The 20,569-nt window shown below is 36.8% G+C and overlaps 1 protein-coding gene across 7 annotated transcripts; it reads left to right on the forward strand.

Annotated features, from left to right (window-relative positions):
- The first annotated feature begins 994 nt into the window (after nt 1-994).
- LOC111872856 (UMP-CMP kinase) lies at nt 995-15,931 on the forward strand. Of its 7 annotated transcripts, XM_023867074.2 has the most exons (8): nt 998-1,164; nt 1,289-1,428; nt 1,738-1,871; nt 2,809-2,939; nt 6,807-6,953; nt 8,630-8,767; nt 9,001-9,177; nt 12,308-15,931. In XM_023867074.2, exons 4-8 carry the CDS (start codon nt 2,814-2,816, stop codon nt 12,356-12,358), a joined length of 639 nt encoding a protein of 212 aa, XP_023722842.1. In that variant the 5' UTR covers nt 998-1,164; nt 1,289-1,428; nt 1,738-1,871; nt 2,809-2,813; the 3' UTR covers nt 12,359-15,931. The 7 variants fall into 7 exon arrangements, with proteins under 7 accessions (XP_023722845.1, XP_023722846.1, XP_023722842.1 ...); XM_023867077.2 differs by having other exon boundaries at nt 995-1,428; nt 1,738-1,924; XM_023867078.2 differs by having other exon boundaries at nt 996-1,428; nt 1,738-1,802.
- The last annotated feature ends 4,638 nt before the right edge of the window (nt 15,932-20,569 follow it).

The following is a 20,569-nucleotide window of genomic DNA, read 5'->3' on the forward strand; positions in this document are numbered from 1 at the left end:
GGCTCACTTAAATGGTTAAGGAGTAATTGTGTAATTCTGCAGTAGCTCAGTCAGCTAATTTCCGGCTTCCAATCGTGTTGGCCCAGGTTCCATCACAGGTCAATTCATGTGGGATTTCTGATAGAAATACGTCAATGGGGCATGTTTTCTCCTATTAGTTAGTTGTGTCCCTTTGGCCATGCCATAGCTCAAGGAGTTAGTCGCTGGCTTCTCACCGCTGCGGCCTGGGTTCGATCCCGAGTCTGGTCAAGTTGGATTTGTGGTGGATAAAGTGGCGCTGGGGCAGGTTTTCTCTGAGTACTTCAGTTTCCCCTGCCAATCCTTATTCCACAAATTGCTCCACAATCACCCTCATCTATCGTCTGGGGCTGGTACAATAGGCCAGAAGTGGCCACAGTTCATTCATTAATCACCCTATTATGAACGTTATAAAGTCTACTGATATCGTCGTTAAACAACAAACTTACACAAGTTGTATCTTAGCGATCGAGCTACCGAGGTAAGACAGTATGATTTGTATGGGCATTTCCCGGAAGAGATGGCACCAGATCTCACTGGTTTACAACGTAAGTGACCCTCTTGGATCTTTGGGGTAGGCAATGTGATTTACGCTGATGCAGATCCTACTTATCATGTTGTGATCCGTGATTTTTGTAATGTATAAAAATCAATATTGTATTTAATTACACAGATTTTAAGTAGAAGTTAAAAATTAAATATTTGTAAATCTTAAATTAATTAAAATATGTTTAAAATGTCAAATTCATCGGAAGCTGTTTGATTATCACTCAATAGGAAGAAAGGAGCGGGGCCGCCATTGAAGAGATGGAGGGACCAATTCGACTAACTCTGGGATTTGAATGGGCCAGAGCGGCCAGAGGGACCAGAGTGGACCAGAGGGCCCAATCCACGTAGATGTGTGCATGTGTAGATGATGATGTTTAAATATTAAAGACCAATCGGCGTATATATGTAACTGGTGTTTCGATAGATCGGAGGATGAAGACCGAAATAGCTTACGTTGAATAACATAAACACGTAATAATGGCGGCGTATGGAGGAAGCATGTATTAAGACGGAGAGCATATGAATGAAATATGACAGTGTGGCAATAATCATGCAGCCATTGAATAACGAAAATTGCATTAGTAACGCCGAAAATACGTAACTAAGAAATTATTTTTTTTCGGCTTCATGGGTTGGGTAATCAAGCCTGATCTTGCCTACGTAAGGTTTCAGGTTCATTGAGTAATACCGTTATTGATCGTTTATCCTTCATCCTACCCAGGTTGATTCAAGTTTTATTCGCTGAACAATAAGCGCAGGAACTCGATTTTGTCTAAGGGGACTAGCAGCAAGTCTGACTTCAAATCACAGATGTAAGGAAGTATTACTGACGACGGCTAGGAATGTTGGCAGGATGGCCAGGTACAAAAAGGGTTGTTTATTGCTTTTTTATATTGTAATTGACATTTAAATTTTTATCACTGAAGTGCTTCGGTATGTGTAACTTACAATGACGTGCCGTCAATGATGAAAATAGACATGGGTCTGGTATAGCATGGATTAAAATGTTAAAAGAGTTTGTACGTAAAGCGGACTGTCAAAACGGCCAAAACTGGTTTGTATGAGTACTGATCGGTGGTGCTACACATGCAGTATGAAGTAGGTATAGCACGCTCTAACAAGTAAATGAATGATACAAACATATTATGAAAGTGAAATGATTTCTGCCAGGTAAACGTCTATTGAACCGTATTCAAGATCCTGTGGTGTCGAAAGGGAAGCCCGTGAAGCCAGAGGTGGGTAGGTGGAGATCGTGGAGATATATGCAGGTCTGGTAACAAATGGGAAGTTGGAAAACGGAATAGGTATTTACATAGTTTGTCTTTGTTTGTGGCAAATGTATATTTTCGTGATGAAGGTACATAAAGTTTGAATTGCCTTGTTACAAATACAATTATAGCATTGAATTTTGAAAGTATTGCTGATGGAGTAAATGACATGGCTCGAAATAGGTTATGTAATCACCATTATATTGTGGCCATTGTCAGCGTTGTTAGTGTACAAATTTATGCTGGATAACCTCCTCATTTTAAGCAGTGAGATGAAACAACCTAATAAAGAAGGAAACGGGTTTTTGTGTTGTAGCCGTTTTTGTTATCCATTTGTAATCAATAAAGTAAGAGAAGTAAATTACTGTTTCACCACTGTATAACACTAACCGGCTTTATTAGAAAATCTTAAGGAGGAATGAGTGCTGTGTTAGGAATAAATATGATTAATGGTAAAATTGCTTTCACAGTATTGTAATATGATATTCCCAAATTGAGTTGCTTAGGAATGTGGAATGAAGCATTCTAATTAGACTTTGCTGAAACTGCCAGTTTCTCTGTGTAACCCTGTAACCAAAGATGAGCTTGAGTAATTTGTGTTTTTGATGATAGCATGAGAGAAAGGCAGGTATATCGTTATAGTCTGATGACTTCTTACTTGTGCCTATTCCCTTGGTTTATCTGTTGATAACAGTTATACAGTATGCTGAGAAATGTCTGTGGGTATACTGGCAATGTGGATACAGTTTTTGGCACATATTTAAGCATTTTTATTTTTCAAAAAATTTCCATGAAATACATACAAATGAATAAGTTATTTCATTGATAAAACAAATTGTTATACTTCCATTAATATTTAAAATGAATGCTTTATTCTTCATCAGAATGTACTGTATCTATATATTTAATAAGTTTAAAATATATAACATGAAATATAGAACTATTATTTCATTATTATTTTGTATTATTGCAGTGTGAATGTTTAACCGTTTATTCAGTGGGATTAAGAGTTTTGTCATGAGTTCTACAATAAAGCCTGATGTGGTATTTGTTCTTGGAGCACCTGGTGCTGGCAAGGGAACACAGTGTGAGAATATAGTTAAGGTAAGAAGTGGTACAAAATGCTCATATCCTTCCCACTATGCTGAAAATCTGTTAGAATATTTGTGCAAAATGGAACAAGTCCAATGTGACATGTAACAGAACAGGTTAGCTCAACATTGGACACTAATGACTGGAGAAAGCCTTTTATTGGCTTTTGTACCTTTAGATTAATTTTGGGATACTACTAAAACCCTTTTGTTAGTAATAATACATTCTGTGTCAGATGTGGCTTTACATTTACCAGATCAAAATGTGTATGGAGAAGTACCATATTGTATGAAATAGGTTATCCCTATTTTTATGTGAGCGGATGAAGTCTGCACTAAACTGTTGAACGTCATAAATCAGAGGGCACAGCATGTCTGATACAGAGTGAACAGTCACATGAGATACATCTGACTCGGCCCATCAACGTTAGAAATATGTTGTGACTCCTCTCTTTCCCATCCAGCCAAATTCAGAACTTAATTCTTACCAATCATTATCTGAAAGAACTTCGCAGTAAATGTAAAATCTGGAACAATAAGAATATACCAAAGCATCATCGTAAATAAATACAAGAAAATGAACTATTACAATACTGCATATGACTAGAATGCTGAACGTATGTGCAGTAAAATTAAAACAAAATTGTCATAATATGGCCTAGATTTAAACTCAAGGGCATTGTTGCATGTATGAGTGACTGTAGATGGGGTTTGGATTGATAATTGCATTTACTGACCACTTACAGAGTGTAACTACAAGTAAATGTAGCACTGTTGCTAATTCACAGACTCCGCAGTTCACTGCAGCACTTGCTAAGTCTTTTCAGTCTGCTGTATCTTCATTAGTCATTGCCTCGTAATGGCTTCCAATGATGGACATTCCCCTTACTCTGGGTTCCTGAACTGTCCCTGTGCCTCAGCTACTAGCTTCTAACAGTAACAGCTCACAAGGACTGAGCCTCAGCAATCCTGTAACTAACTCACTCGCCAGCCAACTTGCTCCACTCCACTGCACTGTACTAATTATGAGTGAATGAATGATTGTATAAGGGGTGGGCCTTCTTGGCCCTTGCACTGTGACCACAGTGATCTGTTGTGCCTCCCTTCTGATTATCCCCTCAACAATCCTGCTCTTCGAATGAAGCGTAGAATTTGTTCCTTGCTTTGCAGAAGGCATCAGCAGCTGGTACCTTAACGTCAACGAGAGGCTTATAATCTGTACTTTTCCTTCTCCTTAGTAACCAGCTATTGATGCAGGAAACATTTAACAAGAGAAAGAACGTTGTCACATGTATGAGCAACTATAGGCAGGGTTTGGATTGGTGACTGGATTTATTGACCACTTACATGCACAGCCTGTGGCTATATGATGGGGTACCCAAAAGAAACCGAACTAATTTTTTTGTGGGCAGAGCTTTTGTAATACTGCGTTTTGCCGCAATGAGCGCATAGAGCTAACATTCCTGAGTCGATAAGCCGACTACCGTTGCTTCAGAAGGTAAGGACTAGTTTCGGCAGAGTTTATAGTGACAACTGTTTTGTGTGATCATCGTTTTTGCAATGGCTGATTTTCGTGAACAGCGTGCAGCGGTGAAATTCTGCTTTTTGCTCGGGAAAAGTGGAACAGAAACTCTTGAAATGTTAAAAACGGCGTACAAGGACGATGCTATGGGGAAAACTCAAGTGTTTGAGGGGTTTTCCCGTTTCAAAAATGGTGAAATGTCAATTGATGACAAACAGCGTTCTGGTCGTCCTTCCATGGCCCGAACACATGAAAATGTTGAAAAAATTCGTGAAATAATCAAGGAAGATCGACAACGGACCATTGAAAAAATTGTGGAGCTGTCGGGAGTGACTTGGAGCTCAGTTCAGCAAATTTTTCCATCCCGACAATGCCCCTGCTCACACAGCCCTGTCTGTACGACAGCTCTTGACCAAAAATGGTATGACCCCTGTTCCTCACCCTCCATACTCACCCGACCTTGCCCCGTGCGACATTTTTTTGTTTCCTCGAATGAAAAGAGACATGAAAGGAAAGCGTTTTGCTGATGTTGCTGAGGTGAAGGAAAAAACGACAGAGACACTGTCAAGCATCTCAAAAGATGAATTTAGACAATGTTTTGAAAAATGGAATAAAAGACTAGACAAGTGTATTAGTGTAAGTGGAAGGGGATTGAAGGTTTGTGCTTAAAATTTGAATAAATAAGTTTAAAAAAAAATAAGTTCGGTTTCTTTTGGGTACCCCCTCGTATACTTCACAGTTCACTGTTACACACACCCCAGTGTTCTCAATCTGTTGTAGTCCCCACTGTTAGAAGCTGTTCCCAGGAAATGTCTAGTGAAGACACTGCAGGCTGGAGAAGGCTTAGCGTGTAGTGAGTTGTAAAGTGTGGAAATCAGCAATAGTGTTATAGTTATTTGTAGTTACAATCTCTGATTGGTCAATAAATCCAATCCACACACCATCTATAGTCATCCTTACACGTGACATTATTTTCAGGTACCATTTCTTTGACTTGATCTGAATTCTGTAGTATGCTAGCATTGAATCCAATAGGTCATCTCTTCCAGTATAATCGTACAGCTGAATTACCTGAAACTTTCATTTCTGCCACTGTTCTCCGTAAATTGCCTTTTTTCCAGTTGGTCCTTTTCTTTCTTGAGGCTGAGCACCCTCATAGTGCTACTAGTCTTTGTGCAAGAGGAATATTGTCGTCAGAATCGTCATGATTTAGGATATTACATTCACCATTATTCTGATCATAATCAGAATCAGAGTCTGTTTCTGGAATAACAGTTCCAAAATCTTAAAAATTCAGAAATATCGTCATCTGAATATGGGGCAGGAGTGTTGGCACTTCGCATGGTAAGTGGCTAGACTGAAGTGCAATATCATCAGACATAACTAACAGGGTCTTCATTAATATTACTGTTGTAAATACATTTGATTGCAGCTGTTGAATAACCATAACATTTTCATAGAGCCATTGCAGAAACCAAACTAAAAGGAAAAAAAAAGTCGTAATTTCACTTCATTGGGGCAAATCACACAAACTGTTTAGGCTGTAACTGCATGCTGTGCCATGTCTCCACATGCACATTTTGAACAATACTAAGTGCAGTGGTTCACAAATATATGTGTTGTTTTGTGGAAACAATACAGAAGCAGACACTAAACTGTAAGTAACATATCTATGGTGATTTTTAATGGTAAATTCACCCTAGAATTTTAGATTTTAAACTGCCCAGCCTTCAACAGAGTTGATTGTGACAATTTAATATAACTAAAAATCAATATTTTGTTGGTCTTGCAGAAAAATTAGGTACCCTTAATTTAATCACAGGTTTGTGCTACAGGATCTAAAGTTCATTACTGAATGAGTTAAAATAAAGTTAAAGTTCTTGAATTTAAATAAGCACTACGCCATGAAGATGTATGAGGGAGTGGAGGTATAGATCTGTGTAGTCATGACCTTGGCACTAGCTGGAGGTGGCCAGCTTCGTGCTCAGTTGCTTTAGCCACAGGGAAAGAACCCCATGTACCCACTGAAAAAGAGACTGGGTGGGCCCCAGAACTGGTCCAGATGACATGGAGATGAGAAAATCTTGCCCCTATCAAGATTTGAACTGTGACCCCTTTGCTCTCCACCCCATATCCAGTCACTATACAGACTTAATTAATTTAATTTATAATGTAATTATGATTTATATTTCTGGTGTGAATATAATATCCTGTGTTAGTCTGTCAGTGAAAATGTCTGAAGCATGTGGTCTTAAGAGTTCTTTTGCACTGAACATAATCTTGTTTGTACTACCATCCATAACATTCATAGTAATTATAACTTATATACATTATTAAAATATGTACATATTCATGCAGCAATTTGGTTTTGTTCATCTTTCTGCTGGAGACTTGCTTCGTGAAGAGCGAAATAAAGAAGGTTCAGAATATGGAGAGTTGATTGAAGAGACCATCAGAAATGGAAGGATAGTTCCTGTTGAGATTACTTGTAGCCTGATTGAAATGGTATAGTGCAATTATAATTCAATTTATAATTTTTATTGGGTATTACTTTTAAAATTGTAAGAACAGAGAGATGATTTCCTGCTGTATATTAAAATAGTTCATATGGAAACACAGAGGTAACAAGGTACATTGCAATCCTGTAAGGTGAATCTTTGGGGGAACGAGTAATCAAGGTTTCCACTAAATGGGGCCTATGCAAAATTACTTAAAGAAACTTGTTCATATCCTTTAAAAAAATATTATATACAGTTTCGATAGAATCATTGTGGTACACAAGTAACAAAAGAAACAGTTTCTGCACAGATAAATACATAATCATTGATATTAAATTAATTTCTGAAATGATGAGTAGCATATTAAATAAACACTGAAATGAGCTCAGTGGAGAATCAAAGCAACTGTGATGCCACAAGCTGCATGCTTTGATTGCATGTGTAGTGTGATATCAATCACCAAAAATTATTTTTAGGTGATAGAGATTTCTGGAATAGTGTTTGTTGTATCAGTCACAGTTGCACTAGAACTGACATGATTTATGGAAAGTAGATAATTTTGTATGTTAAATGATTGTTATTTACTAAATAACTAGATGTAGGAAAATAATATGTACATTGCTAATATTGGACTTTGGATGGGACTAGAAAAAAATGTTCCCTAAGTATGTGATTGCTGAAAACGCTGGAACACAAAAGTGTAGTTTCACTGTATCAGTAAGGAATTGTATAGGCTGATGTGTATTTTTGACAAGATGTGATAATGGAGAATAATGTTCAGCTCTCATAAACATACTGAACCAGGTACCTTAAGAGGGAAGGAATTTCTTCGAGTACCTTAGTGACTGTTAGCTTCTCAAGAGTGGCCCTGCTCTCTGTAGTTCATTACCTTGGTGTCTTAATATAAAGTACTGCTATCAAAAATTGGTGTAGCAGATGAAAGGTTCAATAAATGTTTTGGAGAAATTTGCATGAATAAGTGTGTTCACTATGTTAATGAGAGATAAGAGTAGTTATGTATACTGTGTATGATAAATGTTATCTCCAAACAGTAAGTAGAAATTTTCAAAATGCAATGGAGTCAGCCCATCACAAGGTGTCTGCCATCATACTACAGCACTGAAAAAGCTACATTCATGACACTGAACTGGATTCAGGTTTGTGGCTCCAGCGTGCAGGAAGCCACGCATTCCATAGACTGTGCAACCACAGAGTTCAGCACTGCAGATCATAATAAAGCAAATCAAGCATTTAACTTGTAATTTAATGTAATAATGTTAAATATAAAAGTGTGTATGATAACAGAATGCTATTATATACTCCTTGCAAGTGAATATTTTTACAATAAATTAAGCTTGTTTCCTCTGTAACAGAAATTCATTTAAGTTTTACAAAATCTGCATTTAAGATTTCCTTCCAATTAAAGTCCAAAAAGATTGCCTCCCCCAGATAAACATTAAATGCAGATGCCATTGTAAATCACATAAAAAGATTAAAAATATATCAAGAATACAATGTCTGTGATGATGTCTTTCAGAGAAGTGTTTGTTTATAGTAAAACAAGAAGGTTATGGGTGAATTTTATGATTTGTCATTACTTTGTATAGACAGAAAGAGTGGAAATATAAAGGAGAAATTTATGACACTTCACTATATGGAGAGTAATTTATTTTTCCATTTCAGGCAATGAAGAAATCTGGGTCCAATAAATTCTTGATTGATGGCTTTCCAAGAAATAAAGATAACTTGGATGGCTGGAACAGACAGATGGCTTCTAATGTGAATCTCCTTTTTGTTTTATTTTTTGACTGTCCGCAGGAGGTGATGTTCTTAATACCTATTGTTCCTGAAATGACTACCTATTAGAGGATTTTATGGTTTTTACAAATTCTCTCTGGTTGATAGTTTAATGGCACTGCATCAGTTACATAGGCTCTTTAGTACTGAATGAAATGGTCAGTCATACTGTAATGTGATGGATGCTGACATCTGTATTGTAACCAGAAGAATGTTAAATGAAAGAATTTTTAAATCTAAAAAAATGTATTTTGCAGGTATGTGTAAACCGATGTTTACAAAGGGGTGCAGGGGGAAGTGGCAGGTCAGATGATAATCCTGAAAGTCTAAAGAAACGATTCCATACATATATGAATGATACAATGCCAATCATCCGTTATTATGAAGAGAAGAATTTGGTGAAACATGTGGACGCAGGGGGCACTCCAGATGAGGTTGGTCATGCACTGTATTTACTCAACATTTTCCCAGAAGTTTGGCTTTGGAAATAGAACTTTCAAGGGTTGCCTTTTACAGTACCTTTCTTTTTGCCTTCATCCACTGTCTCAGTTTTAATAAACCAGTTTACTTACTTACTTATGGAGCTGAGCCCTTCTTGAAGAGAAGCCAAATCTGAAGCTACTCAAGAATTTTCCAGCATTTTATGGAACGTGAAGGTTCATTACCATGTTCACAAGAAACCTCCACTGGTCCCTATCCTGAGCCAGATCAATGCAATCCATACCATCCCATCCCATCCTATCTCTTCAAGATCCATTTTAACCTTTAACGTGCGGACTTTTAAATTGCCGGGAGCCCCCTGTGGCTGGTATTTAAATCACCCTGATTAATTCAATTTGCAAACCGTCAGAAAAAAAAATCCATATTTTCCGTTCTATGCAAGATAGAAATAAAAACTAAAAAACCTGAAAGACAATGAATTTTTCTACATGTACACAGAAGAGCACTTTTTACAAATGAAAATTAACTGTGATTATTTTGTCATGAATTGCAAATATAATCTTTATTATATATGTCATGAAATTCCAAATGACTTACCCATTGTTTTTTCTTCAGCCTTGAATCATGGTGATATTGTAAATATAATCACACTATATACAATAATATTTTGTTCAGACTGTACGCGAGTTTGAACTGCGTCACTTCACAGTTTTATGATAACTCACACCCTGACTCGCGTGTGCAACGTCTTGAAGCAGCCCAACGCGCATAGCGCAACTCACGTCTCGAAGCAGCCAAACAAACATAGCACAACGTCACACTTTTTACCGTAGTAGAGCGTGCTTCTGCGCTTCTTATTTTGAGAACAAATACGTCTTAGTTTCCCTTTGGTTTGCCAGTGTTGTGAATGTTTCACCTCCAGTCGACTCAGTTGGGCCCCAGGTAACCTTGGCCTCCCCCGAGAAACGCCACTGACCGTGATATTCACCTTGTGATATTCAGCTTTGAGACTTGGTGATACTGTAAATATAATCACTCTATATACAATAATATTACTGTAGGCGAGTTTGATCTGCGTCACTTCACAGTTTCAGTTCACAGTCACTTCACTATGATAGTCACACTGACACGTGTGGCACTTCTCGAAACAGTCCACTTCACATAGCAAAATCACACTTTTTACAATAGAAGAGGGTGCTCCTGCTTTTCTTATTTAGTGAAACACACGACAACGTCTTTGTTTCCCTTTGGTTGGCCAGTGTTGTGACTTTTTCAACTCCAGTCAAATCAGTTGAGCCCCCTGATAAATTTGGCCTTCCCCCGAGAAACGCCACTGACTGTGATATTCGGCTTGCGCGATTGAAGAATCATCTTGGGGGGATGGGGGTTTCTAGCAGAATCGAATAAATTATGTTGATTGACAAAGCAGCACACTCACCTGTTGGTAATATTTGCAAAATAATGATGCAAAGTAATAATAATACTAGTCGAAAAGAGTGCCAGTCCGACACATACTGAAAGTCGCAGTGGCGATAATGCCTTTACTCATAAAGTAATACTGGCTCAGTGGGTTTATACCTCTTCCAAGACGCAAAATAAAAGTGATATATAAAGAAATATATGACAATCTGACACTGACTTCCTGACTGATAATTCGCCACTGAAAACCACTCCTTGAATGCGTCAGACTTCCTTGAAGGCTCTGGAAGCACTCACATGCAAGCACCGATAAATATTTCCTCATCAGTTCTCGAAACAAAGCTGGGCTATATTTGGCTGAGCAGGTCATAAACAGTCATATCTAAACGTAAATAATATGGAAACCAGTACCGTGATAAACAATTTCTTTGTTCAGAGCTAAGGAATGAACCACTGATATGACCTCACGTAGGTTTGTTTTGGTTTTCAACCCAAGGTCAAACTGCCAGCACTCCCAAAGAGAGCATGTGTCCTGCGACGTGTACACAGGTCATTCGGCCAACTCTGGTTACCGCTTGCGACATGTATACTTGACATTCAGACTTTAAAGGTTAATATTGTCCGCCCACCTTCGCCTTGGTCTTCCCAGTGGTCTCTCTCCTTCTGGCTTTCCCACCAATATCCTATATGCATTCCTTTTCTCCCCCATTCGTGCTACATGCCTTGCTCACCTCATCCTTCTTGACTTCATTCTAATTATACTTGGAGAAAAGTACAAGTTATGAAGCTCCTCATTATGCAGTTTTCTCCAACCTCCTGTCACTTCATCCCTCTTCAGTCTAAATATTCTCCTCAACACCCTGTTCTCAAACACCCTCAGTCTGTGTTCCTCCCTTAATGTCAGAGACCAAGTTTCACACCCACACAGAATTAAGAAACCAATACATTTTGAAAATTATCTCTGTTTCCTTCACCAGGTGAACAGGATAAAAATGAAAAATGTACTCTGTTGGGTCCTTGTAGGTGTTCATTGTCAGTGGTCACACAGTTTCGATGTTTCACTTAACATATACCGTTATAGTACAACTTGTATATTACATGATATCTTACTAAAGTCCATTGAAATATTGCTGTAGGTCATGAAGAAACAGAATTGATCTTCATTCCATCTTTTCCCTGGCAGTTTACATCGTTTTCTTCTCTCCCATCTGGCAGATATATTCTGATGTCATGATACTTCTGGTATGCCTGTTTAATGGCAGCTTGTCATATAAATTAACAGACCATCACCTGAAATGCAACATAAGCACATGAAATTAACATTATGCCCTCTTTGCTGCTATTTTATGATCATGTATATGCAACTAAAGAATTAAGATGTTACGCCAAATTTTTAGTAATTGCTAATAGTCTGATTCTCTGTTTATATATTAATGCCTGCAGTGCCAAATAAATCTAAATTTGATTTGCGTCATTCTGGTCTGTCACACTAGCAATATTACAGAAGGTTAATCAACTCCATCCAGTGTGACTGATAAAATGGTGTTTTCTTTCTTTTGTTTTCAATCTTTCATACTTGACATGTTTCGGTCAAGGATGAAAGATTAAAAAGGAAAGAAAGAAAAAACATTTTATCAGTCACACTGGATGGAGTTGATTATCCTTTTGTAATAAATTATTGATTTGTCTGTTTCTTATTTTCAGATTTTTGAGGCAGTGAAAGCCATATACCAGAATATGCCACCTTGCAATTAGAGGAAGTTGGAAGAAATTTGGAAGCATGTTAGGTATGAAGAGGGAATATAAACAGCAGCAGCTGTAAAGACAGGGACAATTTTTTTATGTCTTATGAGATATGAATTATGATCCTCACTTTCACAAACATTGAAATATTGTCATGAATGCTGTAAATATATATATGTATACATATAAAACAAACACACACACACACAGAACAATTCTGTCCATCTCAAGGTTATTTGTTAAGGCAACAACAGCGGAATTGTAGAGCTATGTAAAATTAGAGACATGTACTCTTAAGTCTGTAGTTCAAGTCTTAAAGAGACATAACTAACCAGAAAACACTTTGATGTATTGAACATAATTTCTCTTATTCATAAGGTGAAGTATTGTCTTGTATTAGGACATGAAAAGGGGTCAGTTAACTGAATTAGGAAACATCTGTTTTTCTTGGCTAAATTAATTCATTCAAAAAATCATGTTTTTGCATTTTAATAATGGACATGTTGGCATGATGTGAAAGGTAGTAGGTTGTACACTTTCATTTGATGGAAGAGCTTTCAAACAAATGTCACTAATCTTAAACATTAGGTAAATGGGTATGACTTCTGCCATGTAGGGTTGAAGTAAATCCTAATATTTGATGGCCCCTGTGTTAAACTATGTACTGATAATCAGACATGAGATCTAAAAGGCTACTGAGAGCACTATGTTTATTTTGACTGCAAATCATCAATCTGTTATGCTGATAGCATACTATCAGCATGAAGCATATGGACAGACATCAGCCATATGTAATGACTTAAGCAAGTGTAAATGCTCATGTGTTGTGATGGAAGCCATGCCATGTGTCTGTTTGAATTAGAAGTATAGATCAATTGCCAAGCAATATGTGAAGGGGCTGATTATGTGATTAATTACTTATATCTGTTTAAACAGAAATTTGTACTTAGGTATTTGGAAGTAAAAAATACGGTATTTAATTAATGAAATTTCACATACTTGTTATATAAAGGAATGCATAAATTGTGAGTAAATACTGTAAATAATGACTGAAATCATTTGAATTTTGTTCCTACCAGTGTAAAATGTTGTATACAGTATGCATAAAGTTTAAGAGGTTACTTTCCATTTACTCTTTTAAAGGTGCATTTCTACATTCATTTTATGTTTTGTCAGGATTAGATTTTCAGAGAGTTGGTTGGTTTTACAAAACAGTATTTGTTTTCATTGTAAACATTTTAAAATATATTTCTCAAAATCACTGAAACAGTTGTGGGAACATCCCACATATCACGCTATTTCTATAGTGCTCACTTTTTCACCATCACGCACGCTAACCAATCAAACTGCTTCCAACGTCTGCATTTATACAGCGCTTGCTGCTAGCCCACATCCACATCATTACGCGTGCTAGCCAACCAGCGCTCAGCAAATTTTCGCTCTGCCATCATGCATTGTATAAAAGGCAGAGCACAAGCTCCGATCAGCAGTCTTCAAGCAGTCTTCAAGCAGTCTACAAGCAATCAGCACACTTCGTCGCCAGCACTCGGTCTTCGGAGGCATCTGCACTTCGATTCGCCAAGCACGACTGCCTCGGCTGTCCGGCGGTCACACCTGACTCACTGGGCAACTCGGCCGCCTCGATTCGCCAGTAGTCATGCCCGACACACTGGGCAACTGGCGTAGCTACCGCCTCTCCACACCTGCAATCACGCTCAGCAAGCAAACGTTTTCCAGCAACCAAGCAACCTCCAGCAACGGCCACACTGTGGCTAGTCAACTGATTCAGCCACCTCAACACCGCAACCAACGTCCCTTCCTACTGGCGCGCGCTGCGCTACTTCACCGGCCAAGCATCTCGGCAACCAACGGTCCTTTTCATGACCTACAAACTGTTCCGAAGAAGTGGGTTGTCATTGAAGTAACAACAAAACAAAAACCCCACACAGTCTTACTGAACAACCGTGTTGTGTTAGTTCCTGTAATGTGAATATACTCATAGTGCAGATAAAGGTAGTACTGGAAATGTTTAATAATGATAATAATATTGTGACATAATGGCTGAAAAGGCCAGAATAGTGTAGCCAAAAGAGAGCTGTTCCTATGCAGTTGCTGGGTAAACATGTTCGCTCTGTAATGAATTAACAAGCAACAACTGAGGAACTGTTGGAAACAGTGTCTTCTCTGCAGTCCATGCCGAGGCTATGTAATAGGGACCTAAGCCAGTCAGTTGCAGTTCAAAGTTAATTTTGAGATGGTTGCCTTCCAGCAAGAACATGAACACAGAAGCAAAGGAATACCCATTTTTTGGAGCCAATACCCAACAATGCCTGGTGAAGACATAGAAGCATTAACATTTGAATTAGTGATTTGTAGAGTGTGTAGATCTGTGAAGCTGTTACAATTAACTGTAGTAACTTTGAGCATTCATTAAATACAGTTATCAGTCCAAATCCCATATCAAGTTACATGTGACAATATGTATGGAATTATCTGGTGCACCGATTGAACTGTTAAGTTAAAAAGTGTTATCACTTCAGAAACACTGAAAAATTATTTATGCAATTGTATGCTTTATTTGGAAAATTTGGTGTTTGCAGTTTTGTTAAGAATAATGACATGCATGTAGCTGTAATGCAGCCACTGTTAACTGTTTGCCAGAATAAGATGCAGATTGGATGATAGATACATGTGCGAAAGTGCTGTACTGATACCCAGAACTCTGTATTATGCAATGGAACTTAAGTTTTATGTCTTAATTATTATTCTGGTCCTGATGAAAGGTTCACATGAATGACTCCAAAGTCCAATTGATTTTACATTTCTTATAATTTGTGCTGTTTCATTTTGAAACTTAAAATTAGTTTTCATTTTATGTTCCAAAATATAAACTCCTTTTGAATGTTGCATTACATATCTAACTTGATGTTTTATAATGTTGTGGAAGAGGAACAAGGAGTGATGGGGGCATAGCCAGACCTGCGTGTGCCTCTGTATCTGCTGAAACATCAAGACTGTTGCCCCCCCCCCCCTTCTCTAAACTGCTAGAGAAATGTGAAAGGTACAACGCACAACATTCTCAGAGTTACAACAGGCTGCAAAGCCTGGACAGAAGACAGGCTTAATTGAGTAGCAGAAGAGAAGTTTATTCAATGCAGGCAGAGAGAAGACAAAAGAAGAGGACATTGTAGTGGCACTATGGTGAAATAAATGAGTGGACAATGAAGAACTGACACGATGATCATAAGTGACTGCTGGCACAACAGTAACTGCTCCAAATAATCATCAGTGTTACAGTAAGAAGCTTTTGCATCCATTTGGCCATAGTTGCAACCTGTATCAAGTTCACAATCACTTGCTGACAATTTAATATTTATTTGAAATTGTGTGTGTAATTATTATTATTATTATTATTATATTTTACACAATGAGTTACACCGTTGATTTTCTTTTATGAACATAACTCAGATATGAATATGCTTTGCTAGGGATTTACACACTCAGTTCACACAGAATTTAATTTAGTATGGTAAGTTACTAAATATCAATGGGGGAGACGAATGCGTATAGGATATTGGTGGGAAAGCCAGAAGGAAAGAGACCACAGGGAAGACCAAGGCGTAGGTGGGTGGACTATATTAGAATGGATCTTAGAGAGATAGGATGGGATGGGATGGATTGGATAGATCTGGCTTAGGATAGGGACCAGTGGAAGGCTCTTGTGAACACAGTAATGAACCTTCGGGTTCCAGAAAATTCTGGGAAGTTCTTGAGTAGCTGCAGAATTGGCTGCTTCTCCAGAAGGGCTCAGCTCTATGAGTGAGTGAGTAAGTAAGTAAGTAAGTTACTAAATATCATGTACTGGTTTCAGACAGCATTGCTCTGAAAATAGTGATTACATACTTGACTTAAGTCTTCTTAGGTGCACCAGTTTTCTCCAGCTGTTAGAAGTTGAACTTAACATTACTGAAATGTTATTGGTGTTTCATCAGAACCTGATATCACCAAGATTTTATCATCAGAGATCTTTGTAAAATCAGCTTGTACCATATAAATGTGAGATTAGCTTTGAAGTATGACACAATGTATTTTTATGTTGCACCTGTTATTGTGTATACCATGGAATTGTGCCATATGTAAATTGCTTTGTGTCATATTGTTTCGAATAGATTAAATAAAAAGTGAGGACTTAGAACTATATGAAATTCTGAGGTGAAACATTGATGTTTTTAGTGACAATAAAATTGCTGCAACATACCTGCACTGATATTGTGCCTAGCTTAAGTTTCACACTTTGAGTATGTACTAATCAGAAGTTCCATTCCAGAGTGTATTGAAGGAGATGGCTGCATTTTCTTTAATGCATAATTTCATTATTTTGTTACTAATTGGTGCTGTGAGATGTACATTTTATGATTGAAAAGGAACGTTGCCAAATAATGCTGCCAGCAATTCCAGATGTTACAATGAATTCCATGTTATTTTAAATCATGAATTAAGAATGAAAATATTGTATTGCTTCTCTGAAACTTTCCAATTTTTATGTGAAAATATAACTGAACATACTTCAAAACAAATTTAAGACATACCATAATCGTGAATGTATAATGATTTGCATCTTATTTCCATTCATGAAAAAATTAAATAATTTATATTTTTTCAGAAGAGGATTGAAGTATTTGTTTATTAATCCTTTCAGGTCCAAGTAATTTGGAATAAGTTTCTACTGCAGAGTAAGAATTTCCTGAGGTGACATAAAATTTATGTTTTTATTTTTTCATTTTCTACATCTTGGGTTCATTGTTATAACAGAAATTAACACTAAAAATCAATAATATATACAGAGACCAGCACATTCTTACAGTGCAAGACTTGAATGTATAGGATAGTTGTGCTGACATAACAAGAACTGACTGTTAGCTTTCATAGTTAAGCATTCAGGAACTGGGGTGTTAAGAAACATGACTTTAAACATGTTTTGTATTGTTAGAGTTGAACTTTACATAGGGTGACCATACTTTTAGAAAGAAAATCCAGGACTGACTTCATGAAGAGAGAGAAGGCACAAGACATGAAATGAAGGTGGGGGCACATTTATATTCTAAAAACTCAGCACATCTCATCTTTAAAATAAGGAATAAAAAAATCCACGTCAGTCACATTCATAAACCAGCTCCTGTTGTTTTTTTATCTTTTTCAGGCACAAATGTAGGCTGTCATTCTATATGATTTATTGCCTTTGTGAAATTATCTAAATCATTATACATATATGCAGATAGCAACCAGAACTTGCTACTCTCATTTTGAAAGAAATTACAAATAAGTGTTTGCACTTTGGCTGACATGAAGTAGGCTTTCAAAGGCTCATACATTTCAGTAAGTTTCCCTGTCAGGAAATAATGACAGAAATACTTATTGCTATTATTAACTATGTATCATAGATTAAATCGGCATCTGCAAGTGAATAATATATTGGTGCAGGAACAATTTGGTTTTAGGAAAGACTTATCAGCTGATCATGCTGCTTTTTCACTTACCACTGACATACTTCAAGCCTGGAATAATAAATTTCTAACTGCCGGGATTTTTTTGTGACCTTGCCAAGGCATTTGATTGTGTTAATCATGAGATATTGATATCCAAATTAGAGTATTAAGTTGTTCAGGATTGTAATTTAAATTGGTTTATATCCTGTCTATCGGATAGCAAACAGAGAGTGTAACTCAGAATTGACGATGATCATGATTATTTCTCCAAATGGAAAAAGAGTTAAGCAAGGAGTTTCTCAGGGATTGGTCTTAGGACCTCTTCTGTTTATTATTTATATTAACGACTTGCCATTATGCATCAATAAATTTGCCAGTGTTTTTCTCTTTGCAGATGACACCAGTATTTTGGTCACTGGAAAAAATCATTGTGCGCTTAAGTACAAAGTTGCGGATACCTTGTCTCTCATTGTAAATTGGTTTATGGCGAACTAGTTGGTCTTAAATATTAACAAAACTAATATTATTAATTTTGCTTCCAAACAGTCTGCCAACTGTTTGCTGGCAGTATCCTTTGGAAACATGGTAATAAATGAAGTCCCCGTAATGAAATTTTTGAGTATACAAATTTATAATAAATTGAGTTGGAAGAGTCATGTGGAACACTTCCTTCCTAAACTCAATTCTGCTATTTTTATAATTAGGACTTTATCTTATTTTATGAATTTAAAAACCCTACAAATGGTGTATGTTTCTTATTTTCTTTGTATCATTAAGTATGGAATAGTCCTGTGGGGCAATTAAACTAATAATTCTGGAATTTTTAAATTACAACAGAAAGTAATAAGGATCATATTGGGAGTGGGACCCAGAGACTCATGTAGAGGTCTTTTTAAGAAATTAGTTATTTTACCATTGTCATGTGAATATATTTTTTCTTTGATGTTATTTGTGATAGATAATCAAAATAATTTCTGTTCAGGTTCAGAGGTTCATGGCTTGAACAGTAGAAACAAAAATCATATTTATATTTCAACTTCAGATCTTTCTGTTTTCCAGAAGGGCACTATGTTTACTGGTATTAGGTTATTTAATAAATTGACAAAGACAATTCAAAGTCTTAAATAGGAGAGAAATCAGTTTTAAAAATAATTTATTTTCATATCTCATGAATAACTCATTTTATACAGTTGATATACAGATGAATTTTTGGAGCATACAGTAAATAATTAGTTACAGTGCTTGTTTACACAGAATTACTGGGGTTTTGGACATTTTCCATCATCTGGAATCCTAGGTGATAGAGGACACGACGTTTTGGAAACTGGATCTGCTTCCATCTTCCTTTCTCAACCTGAAGATGGAAACAGATTCAGTTTGTGAAACGTTGTGTCATCCACCATCGTCAGCCCTTTAAAATCTATGTGTTTGTTTAGCTTTGTATTGTCTTTCTGCTTTGTTTGTTTGTGTTATGCTTGTGACCAGTTTCATGTCAGTTGTATTTTGGACTTGTGAAATGTGAAATATATGTATATATTGTGAAGATGCAAAAATATTTGTGTATTTTCACCATCAGTACTTTGACTTATGTTGGAAGTGTATGTTACAGGTACTTTGTACATAACTGTTCATGATGTCTACATCACATCCTATTACAACTGTGTCCTTTTTCATTCCTTCTTTATTTGTAATGTCATTACTTTTCTCTGACAGAGTGCTCCACCATAGTAGTAGTTGGTTTTATCACTACACAAACCACCAGCTCTTTATTATATCTGTGAATTGACTTCAAATAGCGTCAGCGGTGACCTCATATGTTTCTTACTTTCCTGAGTGTATGCCTTATAATTTTTCTTGTCACCTTTCATAAGGTCAGAGAATCAAATCACAATTGGCATTAATTTTACTGATTTTCTCTTATATGTGTGGCTTCAGAGAAGTCCTTAGACAATTCCTCATTAGTGTATGGCCTAAAATTATTCATTGTATTAGCCTCACTTTTTGTCTGTGCATAGGAAAATTTAACGTATGAGAAATAGTTTCAGTTAGCAGACAAGATAGTGGAAGGATTGTCCATGTTTAACATAGTCATGTCCAAACATTCCTTCTGCAGATGCCATATAAGTACATTTTCACAGACAGATCTCTGAAAAATAAAGTAGGTTTCGTACTTGAAGATTCTGATTTGTGTTTCTTGGTCTGAAAATGATCACTAATATTGCTGTGTCCTCCATGGGAAACATTGCAGAAGTAATGAAATCACAGTTCTTTGCTTACAGTTTAACTTGAAATGCACGTTTATTTTGACATTCAAACAATCACAGACTTACAAATATAAATCACTCCATCCAATGTGACCTGTAAGTTTTTTACTACATGAAAACTTAACACCCTTACATGTTTCGGTCTCTGTGGACCATCTTCAGAGGGCAAACATCACTACAAATAGGAAACCACCATCACATAAGTTGTTTAGACGTAAAGTACGTACACTTATATGCTACAATGCATAGTACACAAAATAGAACATTTCACAAACACAGCAGTTTCCTGGGAATGTAAAGTTTTTAAAAAATTATATAAAATTTATTTTCAGGTTTAGTGACAGATTTTTATAATGTGAGTAAAATGTAAAAAGGTAAAGTTGTTCCTGTACCATGCCATTAAGATGTTTGGGGGACTGCCATTCTTGGCCTCGAAACTAGATAGAGCTGAGTTGTCAACTTCTTACATAGGC

The sequence above is a fragment of the Cryptotermes secundus genome, unplaced genomic scaffold, assembly GCF_002891405.2.
Source record: "Cryptotermes secundus unplaced genomic scaffold, Csec_1.0 scaffold298, whole genome shotgun sequence".
NCBI classification, from domain to species: domain Eukaryota; kingdom Metazoa; phylum Arthropoda; class Insecta; order Blattodea; family Kalotermitidae; genus Cryptotermes; species Cryptotermes secundus.